Raw genomic sequence first — 11,975 nt, 5'->3', positions numbered from 1 at the left:
ACAGAAAAATTGAGTTATTGAAAGGACCATTATTGAGATGGAAAGAGCATGCTAAAAGTTAAGAATTTGGATAAAAGTTTATTGATAGAAGTAATGACTACAATAAGCTGTCTGTTAAATAGGATTCCTACAAAAGTTGTTCAAGGAATAACTCCTAACATGGGTAGTCTAGAATTAAGTCAGCGTGTACTCATTTGAAGGTGTTTGGATGTGTTGTGTATGCACACATACGGAAGAAAAAGGGTTGAATTAGATAATAATAGCATGAAATATAATATAAAAATATGAAAATAAAACATACAAATTGTATGATCTAGAAAGCAAGAAATTGCTAATAAATAGAGATGTCATATTTCATGAGGAATCAAAATACACCAAAAAGCAAGAAAATAAAGGAAAATTATATCGTCGAATGATGTAGTTGACAAGAATGAAGAGTCCTTCAATTGTATTTGATGATGCAAAACCTACCTCCTCAAGTGTGGGTGCAAGAAGATATCGAAAACATCAAAATAGAAATAAAATAAAATTATCAACCTACTCTTTTGTTGGACACACATTTTTAAAAAGTGACAAGCAGGCCCCAAGGAAAAGTGAACTATGCCCTAATGAATTAATCATTCACAAAGAGAAAAAAAATTTAGGAAGCTTAGGAAAACAAAGAATGGTTGAAATGATAAATAATGAGATGGTAGCTATTTAAAAAAAATGACACATGATTTGATCTAGTTACCTCTTGGTAAGGAAGTAGTTGCTACAAATTAGTCCTACGAATATAATGACAATATTCACAAGCGTAAGGCAGGTACACTGAACAAGATAGTATTGATTACACCAAATGTTTGTTTCTAATACCGATAAAATATTTAAACTAGTATTTTCTTTGGCTGCTCAACATGATTGGATTGCTTATCACATAGATGTTAAAAGTGTTTATTTGAATGGTTAAATTGATGAAGAGGTTTAGGTAATAATACTTCAAGGCTTTTGAAATACTTTCCAAAGAATACCATGTGACCTTGTATAATCTTCAGTAATCGCCAAGAGCATGATATTCTAAAATTTACTCATACCTACAATAGAAAGCTTTTGAAAAGAATTAAGAACTTGAGTGGAGATATTTGTATCCTAATTTTGAATGTGAATGATCTTATCTAGACTAAAATAATTCAACTTTATTTACAAAATTTGTTGTAGTTAATGATTTTTAAATTTGAGATGGCAAATTTGTGACATGCATTTTTTTGGTTTAGAAATTTAACAAAATGAAAATTGCATATTCATGTCTTAACAAAAGTATGCTCAGATATTCTCTAGAGATTTCATATCAAAGATTGCAAACCCATCGCCTCGCCTACTGAAGTTGAACTTAAATTGTCAATGTATATAGCTTGGTCTACTTGGCTACTACCTGACTAGATATCACAAATGTAATGAGCATAGTATCTAGGCTCATGTCAAAACCTAAGGAGATATATTAGAGTGTTGCTCAGAAGATTCTTAAGTATCTCCAAGTGACATTGAATCATATCTTTATTTTCAGCATTCTAAGGACAATAGATTAGTTATGTATTTAAATTTAAATTTAGATTTAGTTTTGTAGTATTTTCTTCGAATTCCAAGAAACAACCTACATATCACTTTCTACAACAAAAGTTAAGTCCAAAGTTTATCTTCATAGCTTGCTAGACAATTCAATTGAAGCGATTGTTAGAGAATATGCAACAAAAATAGAATGATCCCACAAAGATGCAATGTGATAAATCATAACAATATACAAATGAGTAAAAATCTAGTGTTTCACAATAGGACTAAGCATATTGATATTCAGCATCACCATATCAAAGAGTTAGTTCAACAAGAACCCATTGAGCTTGTCTTCTACACTCCAAAGAAACAAATCACTGATGAAGTCATGAAGCCCCTTGCTAATGACCAGTTTCAGCAACTTTGAGATTTGCTTCAGGTTCTTGATTTTTTATTATAGGGAAGAATGAGGATTAATGAACATTTGTTTTGTAGCTTCCCAAAGTTCATTACGAGGGAGAATAAAAGAGTAATAAGCATTTATTTTGTAGTTATTTGTTTAGTTAGACTTAACAAGCAAATAGGTAGTGATTCAAGGTAAGTTAGTTTCTTAGTTTCTCATCAATTTACAATTTTCCTTTATAAACGTAAACCTCCTCTCAAATAATAACACATGACACTGAAGGACACCTAAGTGAATTACAAAGAAAAATCAAAAGTGGAGATATTCAGTAGGGTTGCAGCAGATTGAAAAATGGCTTGTCCCTCCATGCCATTTTAAAGCACAAAACCATGAGTTTTACTAATTTTTATTTTAACTAAAGCAATTAAATCTCCAAATTCAAAAAGTGATGCTGTGTCATTTTAATTAGTTCATAAAGCATCTTTCAAAATATAATCAAACCCCAAGACCTCTTTTCTAAGGGCTTTCTGAAAATATAGATAGATCAAAGAAAACTGTTTAACATATAAAGTCTTTACATCCTTTAAAACATGATTCATCAGTTGGATTATTACATTCAGTGTCTACTGCAGGTATACATTTCTTGGCAAAAAATTGATTTACTTCTCTGAGTTTGAGCATTAGGTCGCAAATTCGCAATCCAAAACTACAAATTTTGAAATATGATTAGTAAATGGACCCAAAAAAATCCTTGAGGGCTTCCAAAACACTGAATTGGCCATGACCTAAAAATGGCATTTACCCTTAAAATGAATTTCAAAATTATCCTCTCTAATCTCCACGTGTTATATTCTTCTAATACATAGGTTTATATATTTTCTTGATTATAACAATGACTACTTGGGGGGCCTAAAATCTCGCCAACCTGATAGCCCACAAACAACAAGCAGCAGCAGCTAGCCCCTAAACCAGCCAGCCCTTTTGTCTGACATGTGCTGGCATTCCCACCCTGTTTGTGGACGACTGTCTGTTCACAAATTCAAATAAATACAGCATTCTGTTGGAGGCTGTACGAATTTCAATTGCAGAGGGTTATGGGCTGTGCATTAAAGGATGCAACAATGACAGCATGGAAATCCATACCATGAACACAGTCTAAGAAATGTGTGCCCGACAGCTATGACAGTCTATGAATTGATACAGTAGAAAGAATACGTCTCTCTGTTTATTACTTGCATCAATCTATACACACAAGCTCCATTGACAATCATCTAAATATTATCAATGAAGAAACAAGAACCCCCCACTCACAAAAACATTGCTGAAATATCCGAAGGATATTTCTTTTCATTTGTGAGCACTTTAGTCTCTTCTGTGAACTACTTATTCAAGTCTCAAGTGATTATGTAAAGATGTTAACAACTTGGTTCAATTCACTTGTAAATGTCAATCTTTGGACCAAAAATTAAATTAGGATCTTCCTTTAAGGCACATATATGAGAAGATTTTACTAGTGTTTCCATACTACCATGAGTGTTCATTTGAGGCACTTACATGTTGGAGGCTTAACCTTTATTGCTGTATCGCCCCTCAAAGTCATTAACACCAAAAGACTAAACAGGTTATTCATCTTTCTCAATGGTATTGTATATTTCACATAGTGGTATGATGAATCTATCAAATGAAACCAAAAAAATGCTAGTCACAATTCTATTTTCCTTTTCTACAACATGGCACATAGACATGTACAAAATCCAACTCGCAATCCTTCTAAAGATAATCAACAAGCTACAAGACCTAAAATTTGTAGCATCAAACTTTTATTTGTGATGCATGACAGTAAGGTACAATCAACTCATCCAACTCCTAAAACATTCCAGTGTTCCAATTTTCATATCTTTTTTTCTTCAATTGCCTGAAAACAGTTGAAAAAGGAGTTCCTAATAAGTGGTAAATAGAAAGATCTAGCTTTTCCAGGATCATTAGCACTAGAAATTGAGATGACATCAATAGTTCCTCGACTTCAACTGAAAGTGGCATGTCCCAGCTCAAACCTTCTTCCTTAACTACTGCTGTCAGAAAATTGCCTTCAAGCTTTCTCTCATGAGCTCTTAGAATCAACCTTCAGAGATTTTAGTTTACGGTAGCCTTTATCAGTCCCAAATAACCTGCGAACTCATAGTTATCATAGAATTAGCATGCATACAAATAGCAACTAAAAAATGAGACCCCAACCATTAAGAAATTGAATTAGCAGTATAGCTAGTCATTGATTGCAAAATCTATTTTAAGACCCAAGGAAACATCAGTCAAAGGCAGAATTGCAGATAGTATTGAAGTACAACTAAGAGAAAGAAAGCTTTTATGTAATCCATGGTGAAAGCATATCATCTTCCATTTGCAAACTCTGCAGATGTGGAAAAATTTCCATTCGGCATTTTACTTAAGTGGATGAAATCTACTGAATACATGCCTCTGAACTGAAATGGATCGTCGAAGATGCCACCATTCTTGAAAAATATATTTTATTTAATAATAGTTAAACCAAGCAATGCCCTGTTTTGTACCTGCCCTAATTGTCAAATATACAAAAGATGCAGAACAATTACCAATCCATATAAGTGAAAGTTGATGAATAGTTCCCTGACTTGGTGTAGAGCAGTCGGTGATGATAATCATGGAAATCAGCTCTGCGAGCAACTCAAGAAAACCAAGTTCAAGGTTAAATATATAATCCTCAAGAGAACAAGCATATGGAAGAATATATAACTTCGCATACTAACCCTCCATATATTGGAAAAACCTTGGAAAGGCTCCAAGGAAAATGATAGCCACAGTGTGCCTCTACAGTCTCCAACACTCTTAGACTCATCCATAACCATAATGTTAATAAATGAGGCCCAGTGATGGCAGGACCAACGATGGTTGCAAAACCAAGGAACAAGATTTCAGCAGGATGTGCATATTCTGATGTCAATCCGAACGGGGTAGCATATCTGAACATAAATAACTAATCAATTCTAATTCCCAAAACCTATCAAGATGATACAATATATTCATCTTACATCTGAAATAGATACTTCAAACCAATTCCATTAAAAAAAGAGCTTACTCGTGATGAACACTATGAACATGCTTGTACAGCCATTTCGTATGCAAAAACCTGTGGCCCCAGTAGAAAATAAAATCCTCGAGAATAAAATATAACACAATTTGTGATACAACTACTTTCCTGCACAAAACAAATTACCCACAATCAATCTTTAAGAATTTGTTTTTTATTTCTCATTTCTGATACAGCACTTGCAAACACTCGCCACCAAATTGTAAATGTTGCCAAAATATTTAGCAATTTAATAAAACATCATGTAATTGATTTGTCACAAACATTTAACTTCAGAATATATACGAGATAATTGTTGATCTCTGATTTCTGTAAAGTACTCAATCAATTTACTCCTAGAAAAATTAGACACTTACCAGGATGGAAGTGGTAACTCACTCGTCATACCCATGAATCTAAATACAGGATATGAAACTATCATTAGAGGAAGATTGACACAAAAATGATATAGCAGCAAACGAGTTATACATTTCTCCTGTGCAGCAGGGGTGTTCATCTTGCTCTACGAACATGCAAATTTGGATTAGGTCAGTTACTTGACACTGCACAAAGCTATTTAGCATCTGAATTACAACCAGAATACACCAGTACATGACCATCACTACATGAAAGCACATGCATAAAAAACTCAGCTAGTGAACAGGAAACATCTAAATATCCATCCTGAATCACCATGCATGTTAAGTTCAAAGTTCAAATATATGAAAGCATTAAGTGATTTATACAGAGTCACTAAATTGCTGCTAATCCTTTTGCATTTAGTGAATTAAGTCAATTTGATATGTAATACAAAATATTGCCAATGTCAAGAAACATTACAATTTTTAGAAATTTAATTCTAACAAAGGGTAAAAACTAGCCATGTCTTTTAAGAAATGATAAAGACTCTAGAGTGTTCCCTACAAATTATATAATTGGATTTGACACGTGTGTTTAAAATTTAAATTGAACACATAACAGTTGTCATTCACTGAGGCTTATATATAAAAACAATCTCATGAAGCAAAGCATTCAATGCAAGTGGTTAGGACAAGGTGATAGACATAAACATGGACTGATGACAAGACATGATTATTCTCCTAGCAGCTAACTCTGGCTACAAGTGGGATGAATGTGTATTTTATTATTACATAATTTTCTGGGTGAAGCCAACTGCACAGAATGGGTCTTTAATATGTGTGTGTGAGTAACCATTTGCAAGGCATTGGTGGGATTAATTCACTCACTTTTCATTCTCCTTATCAATAGTATATTCGCATTACATGGGACTCTTTCCCATAGCCTGTCAACTCCAAAATGGCTTTCTAGACTAAGAGTTTTCTACATCAAGTTGATGGCACCATTCCTTTGCTCAACTATCTTCTGGTCAACTAAACGTATACTCCCTCCCGTCTAAATGTTGAGACAAATCATTACATTGCTCATGATAATAGGATCTATTGTCTTGGTTCTCTTGGGAAGGCAGAGGATGAACATTGAATAACACCGTGTTTTAAGATGCCTCAATTACTATGGGATCTTAGGAAGATGTGACTTTATATAGAGACTCGCGAATTTTTGCTAACAAGATGTGTCTGCCCCTTTTCATTCTAAGGATGTCACTTTAAGATGCAAGACGAATAAGGACCTCCACAGCTACCTGGTAGCTTGCCTCCATTCAGCCTTAATCATGTCCTAGTGTCCCGTTGATTCTGTTGGTCCAGATACAAAAGATGACAAATCAGTGGGAGAACCTCTGCCTCCCTATGTTGCTACTAGGGTTATTGAACACACCAATATACTAGGAGGGGGAGGTGAATCAGTATATCATCAAATTTCTACTTCTATCCCTTCAAATTCAACACTCAGTTGTTAGGTGCATCAAAAAACATATCAATAAGCGCAAACAAAGAATGCAGATACACAATGAACATAAGACCAAATATTATGTGGAAACCCTATAAGGGAAAAAACATGCTGAACAAGCTGCTTGGATCTATTGCACAAATCCAGCCTCACGGTGAAAACCACTGATTTCAATGATGAAGGCACCAACCTTCAAGAGACACCAATCCCCTTACCAATACATCAATTAGGGCACCAACCCATTACTAATAAGAAGGCTATAACCTTATACACATCAAGAGGCAACAACCTCACAACTAAATAATAGACATAACTCTGTCTGAGACAAAATTAAGAATAATCAGAATGGACCTTGTAATTTTTCTGTCATTTATCAGCTTCTAGTTCACACACACTATTTTGCAACATCCACTTCACCTCTAGATCAAAAGATGGAACATGATCTACCCTGAGTATCTCTTTCTATTATTGGTATTATCCTTGTTATGCCAGCAGCATTTCCTTTTTCTCAACCCACTCAGTGAAAGGAATGATCTCTTGCATTTATATATATGTTTGTGCACCATTTGCATGTCGGGCAGGAATAATTAAAATTCACTAAAAATGTCGGCCTGTAACTAAATAAACCGCCATAAGATTTTCATGTCAGCCCATACTATGTTTACTTCCACCACTTCACAATTAGACCGACGCGTACAAATTCATTACCAAGAATTAGCCATTTGCCCATTTTAAATCTCGACATTGATCTTGTTATTTCACGACATGATGGATGAATGAGATGAAGTCTCTCCAAAGAACTACAAGACTTATCTAATTGGACCCACGATAGAAAAATGGCATCGCTGTGCACTATCGCAGCAAGGAGACCCGGTCCCACACACAGTCTTGTGAAAATGCACTAGTCGTTGATCCTTGCTTACTTGTCATCTCCCCACAATCCTGCAACCTAACGAATGAGGCCCCACAAAATTCTTGCAAGCACGTGGGAGCCGCCCAATCTCCTATCACCGAGTTGACATGTCAACATCACGCAATTTCACAGCCAAGGGAGGAGGGTCCAACCATTAACTTGCACTACTATTGTAGCATCGTAAATTGTATGCAGTACAATTTCACACCTAGTTTAGCACCCGCCTTGGCGCATTTTGCATTTTGCATTGCATTTCCCCTTTAGCACTTAATTAATCAAATTAATTAGGTCTAAGGTCCTCAGTTGGGCCCTTTCATTAAAGTGTGCCCCTTTCATTTTATTCCTCCAATACATCATTTAATCAAAAACCCTAATTAGGTCCTATTTTGAACTCAGGGGCTTGATTTCGAAGGTCAAAACATCTCGAAATCACCTGTAACTTCGGGATTCTCTCTAAAATCATCATATCCGATGGCCCTGAAAATTTGGTGAAAAGTTGTCGGTACCATGGCGCCCGGAGTGCACACGGTCCCGGACATTTTTCCCAAAATTTTAGGAGCGCGATCCAATCATAAAATAAAGCTTAACCCCAAAAAATTGGCAGGAGATTCAATCTCTAAGTCGGCCTAGAGTTGAAATTAAGACCTAGGGTTTCATTTATAAGAGCTCTCTTTCTTCATTGGAAAGGATCGGGAATTTTTGGTTTCAAGGACCTTCTATGCAGCGAAAGAACAAATCTTTGAAGACTTCAACAACATTCAACATCCATCTATCAAGCATCCATCAATTTCATTCATCCATTTAGGGCTTTGAAGGCATTGAAGAGCAATAAGGGATCACCGACTGAAGATTAGCTTGTACCCCTCCCTTGGGGTTGGGTATGATTTCATGTTGTTTTCATGTCTTTGCATAAGTCTCATTATATCACTTGTATTCATGCTTTAGATCTCTTTACATCTTGATTTGGAGCATTTACATTATCATTTACAAGCAATTAGGGTTTACTTTCTAGGTTGCTCTAGTTTGCTTACTTGCATTTTAGGATCTTGCACACACACTACTTTTACAATACAACTTGGCTATTCGTGGAGGTGGAAATCACCAAAGCGGGGGTTTGACTAAGGCAAAACCCTATATAGCCGCCCAAAACACCTTTTCAGATATAAGTGCAGATTTCGGGATTCAGACGACGCCACAAGTTGTAGATCCGAAAAAAGCAGACGGAGACCGAACCATACACCAAGTTTCAGAGCAAAAGACCAGGACAGGGGCGTGGGGCGCCCTGGTCCCTGGGACAGGGGCGCTGGGCGCCCTGGTCCTTCTATCAAACAGCATTTCCGACAGTTTTCCAAGTTGCAAAATAGCAGTTTCAAGAACAGAATCAGGGCAGTGGCGCCCGCGCCCCTGTCCCGAACATTTTCACTCAGATTTTAACTCCGGGTACGCATCTGCATTCTTGTCTTGTCCTTGTGTTTGCAGCTTTCCATTGTTTAACTTCAATTCTGCAATTTTGTTATTAGTTCATACTTGCACTTGGAGGTTAGGAATTGAACTTGCATCATTTTATCTTTCAATTACAACAAAGGAATAGAAACCCTAATAGGTAGCCCGTGGCTCTCTCTTTCACAAAAAGAAGTAGCCAATTGTGTGATACCTCTAGGCTCTTTCGTATTCCGCAATGTGTGTCAAAAGGTAGGATTAGGACATGTTAACCTAGTCTCGCTTTTTCCCCTACACATTTTGGTGAACCCGACGTGAATCTTATTATTGCTTTCTCTTGCATTGCATTTGTTAGATCTAGATCTAGATTTAGTGTGTTTCATTTTCAAACAAAAAAAAAAAAAAAAAAAAAAAGAGTGTGTTTCTTTGTATTGTGTGTTTAAATTCTATGCAACTTTTATTTCAAAATGTCAGATTTTTATTTGCAAGATGTTCATGTTTATGATGATGTATGCAATTATGTTGATTATGAGTATAGCCAAGATGAATTAGATGAAGCTTTAGATGAGTTTTTGAATCCTAAAGATGCCAAACCTTCATTTTACCAAAGACTCATAAACCTTGTTACTATGCCATTTCGTTGTGATGAGAAAGATAAGTTGAATGGTTCCTCTCAAGGGTACATTCCTATCAACTCTTCCACTGAATCTAGTAACATGGTTGTTTCCAATAATCCCCTCTATGAGGAAATGTCTCCTTTTGAATCAAAAGATAAACCTTTTGATAGATATGATCATGCTTTGTTGGATGATGCTCTTGATGACTTTGTGGCTTTATCGAAATCTCTAAACAAGAACAAAACTTCTAAATTAGTTAACATGATAAACCTGAATGAGCATAATAAGCCTCTCTTTGAAGTCCAAGGTGCTTGTCCTTCTCCCACCTTTCAAGTTCCTAAATCACCTCTCCTTACTGTCCAAGGGGGGTATGATTCCTTTCTTACTCCATATAAACCTATCATCACTGTGCAAGGAAGAAAACCTATAAGTCCTTATAGTTACGCCAAGCAATTAACTAGAGAGAGTTATCATGCGGTTGCCCATACTTATCATACTAGAAATAATAGGCAGCCTAATCCTCCTCCTGTTACTCCAATTTCTCTTCCTAATCCTCAACCAATTCTTCCGCAAGCTCCACGTATTTCACAGGTTCTTGCCAAGGAATATGATCTCATAGAACAACTTAAAGCTACCCCTGCTAAGATATCCCTTTGGGAATTGATTCAAACTTCTTCTGCTCATCACGGAATGTTACAAGATGCCTTGAAAGATTTGAATGTTCCCCCACCGAATACATCTAGTAATATAGTGTCTTTGGTTAACTCTGTGATGAATCCTAAAGCTCAAATTGTGTTTACTCAAGATGAGTTGCCTACTAGTGAAATTCAACATCAATATGATCCCTTGATGATTGTGGTTATCATAAATGATACTGCTATAAGACGAACACTAGTAGATAATGGCTCTGGCCTTAATGTGTGTAGCATTAATCTATTGCATAAGATGAATGTGGATACATCCCTCATTGAGCCTGACTCTCGTCCCATTCGAGGCTTTGACAATGTGGCTAAGACTTCATTAGGTATTATCACCTTACCCCTCACAGTGGGGCCTGTTACTTTGCCTACTCCTATCCATGTTATGTCGGGAAATCTAACATACAACTTGCTATTAGGGAGACCTTGGATCCATAGTATGCAAGCTGTCCCCTCTACATTGCATAGACAAGTTAAATTTATTTATAACAATAAGACATATACCTTGATAGGTGATACTAATTTCCAAGCTTGTTTGCAAACATCTACTTCCAAAGGGGGTTCTTCTAAGCCTTCCTCGTCTAGTGATGACTCTTTAAACAAGATACCTACCGATGAATCCTCGCTCTCTGATGATCAAAATTCTTTGGATGAGTTTGGAGCTCCTGAAGAAGATTCTTCTCAACTTGAATCTACACATGAGAAGGATTTTGATCCTGAGAAGGTTCTCGCAGAAGACGATTGGGGATCTCTTGATTTTAATCCCACCTTTGTAGGTGAATATAAGGTTCCTTCTAGAGAGCTTAAAGTTGAAAAGAAGGAAGAAGCTAAAAATCAATCAATCTTACCTGAGCCTATGAGCAATAATTTTGTGGCCGCTTCTCAAACTTCTTCTCCTCACACTTCTAATTCTGAAGAGTTTGACTCTTTGTCTTATGAAAAACCACCTTCTCTTTCTGAAATGGCTGATCGTTATGGTCGTGGTTTTCCTTATTAATTTGCACTTGATGAGCAGAGCTGTTTTCTCATTTGCATGTATCAAGAATGAAGAGTGAATGTATGTTGACTTGCAAATTGTCACTTATTTATATACATCTTTTACTCCTTGAAATGCAAGTCGGCCTCCTTGGGTTTTTGGCACCAATAATTAAATGGTGTGTATTTTGCATAGCGTGGTATTTGTTTGTGCATAAGATAGGGTCACGTTACCCTAGGATAGGACCCGGTCCTAAAGGGGGTTCGGATGTTGCCTTAAGGCAATCCGAACCCATATAATCCTAGTTACAATCAACAGGGACGTCTCGGGGACGAGGGGACAGGGACGCAACGTCCCCCACCGTCCCGCCACCACCACCCAATCGCCGCCGGGACGTGGAGACGTCTCCGCGTCTCCCAAGGAGACGTGGAG

The 11,975-nt window shown here is 36.5% G+C and overlaps 1 protein-coding gene across 3 annotated transcripts in view; it reads right to left on the bottom strand.

Annotated features, from left to right (window-relative positions):
* Positions 1–3,612: 3,612 nt before the first annotated feature.
* The window catches only part of LOC131054653 (methylsterol monooxygenase 2-2), a 28,433-nt gene continuing 20,070 nt past the window's right edge, over positions 3,613–11,975 (bottom strand). For all 3 annotated transcript variants that reach the window (XM_057989198.2, XM_057989200.2, XM_057989201.2), the window contains 5 exons: positions 5,411–5,556; positions 5,043–5,162; positions 4,714–4,926; positions 4,540–4,620; positions 3,613–4,098 (listed from right to left, as the gene is read on the bottom strand). In XM_057989198.2, the coding sequence (XP_057845181.1) occupies positions 4,032–4,098; positions 4,540–4,620; positions 4,714–4,926; positions 5,043–5,162; positions 5,411–5,556 (627 nt within the window). In that variant the 3' untranslated portion in view covers positions 3,613–4,031. The remainder of the gene's footprint in view (positions 4,099–4,539; positions 4,621–4,713; positions 4,927–5,042; positions 5,163–5,410; positions 5,557–11,975) is intronic.

The sequence above is a fragment of the Cryptomeria japonica genome, chromosome 8 (assembly GCF_030272615.1).
Source record: "Cryptomeria japonica chromosome 8, Sugi_1.0, whole genome shotgun sequence".
NCBI lineage: Eukaryota > Viridiplantae > Streptophyta > Pinopsida > Cupressales > Cupressaceae > Cryptomeria > Cryptomeria japonica.
Note: the sequence above shows the minus strand (reverse complement) of the source record. Positions and strands in the feature narration are given on the sequence as shown.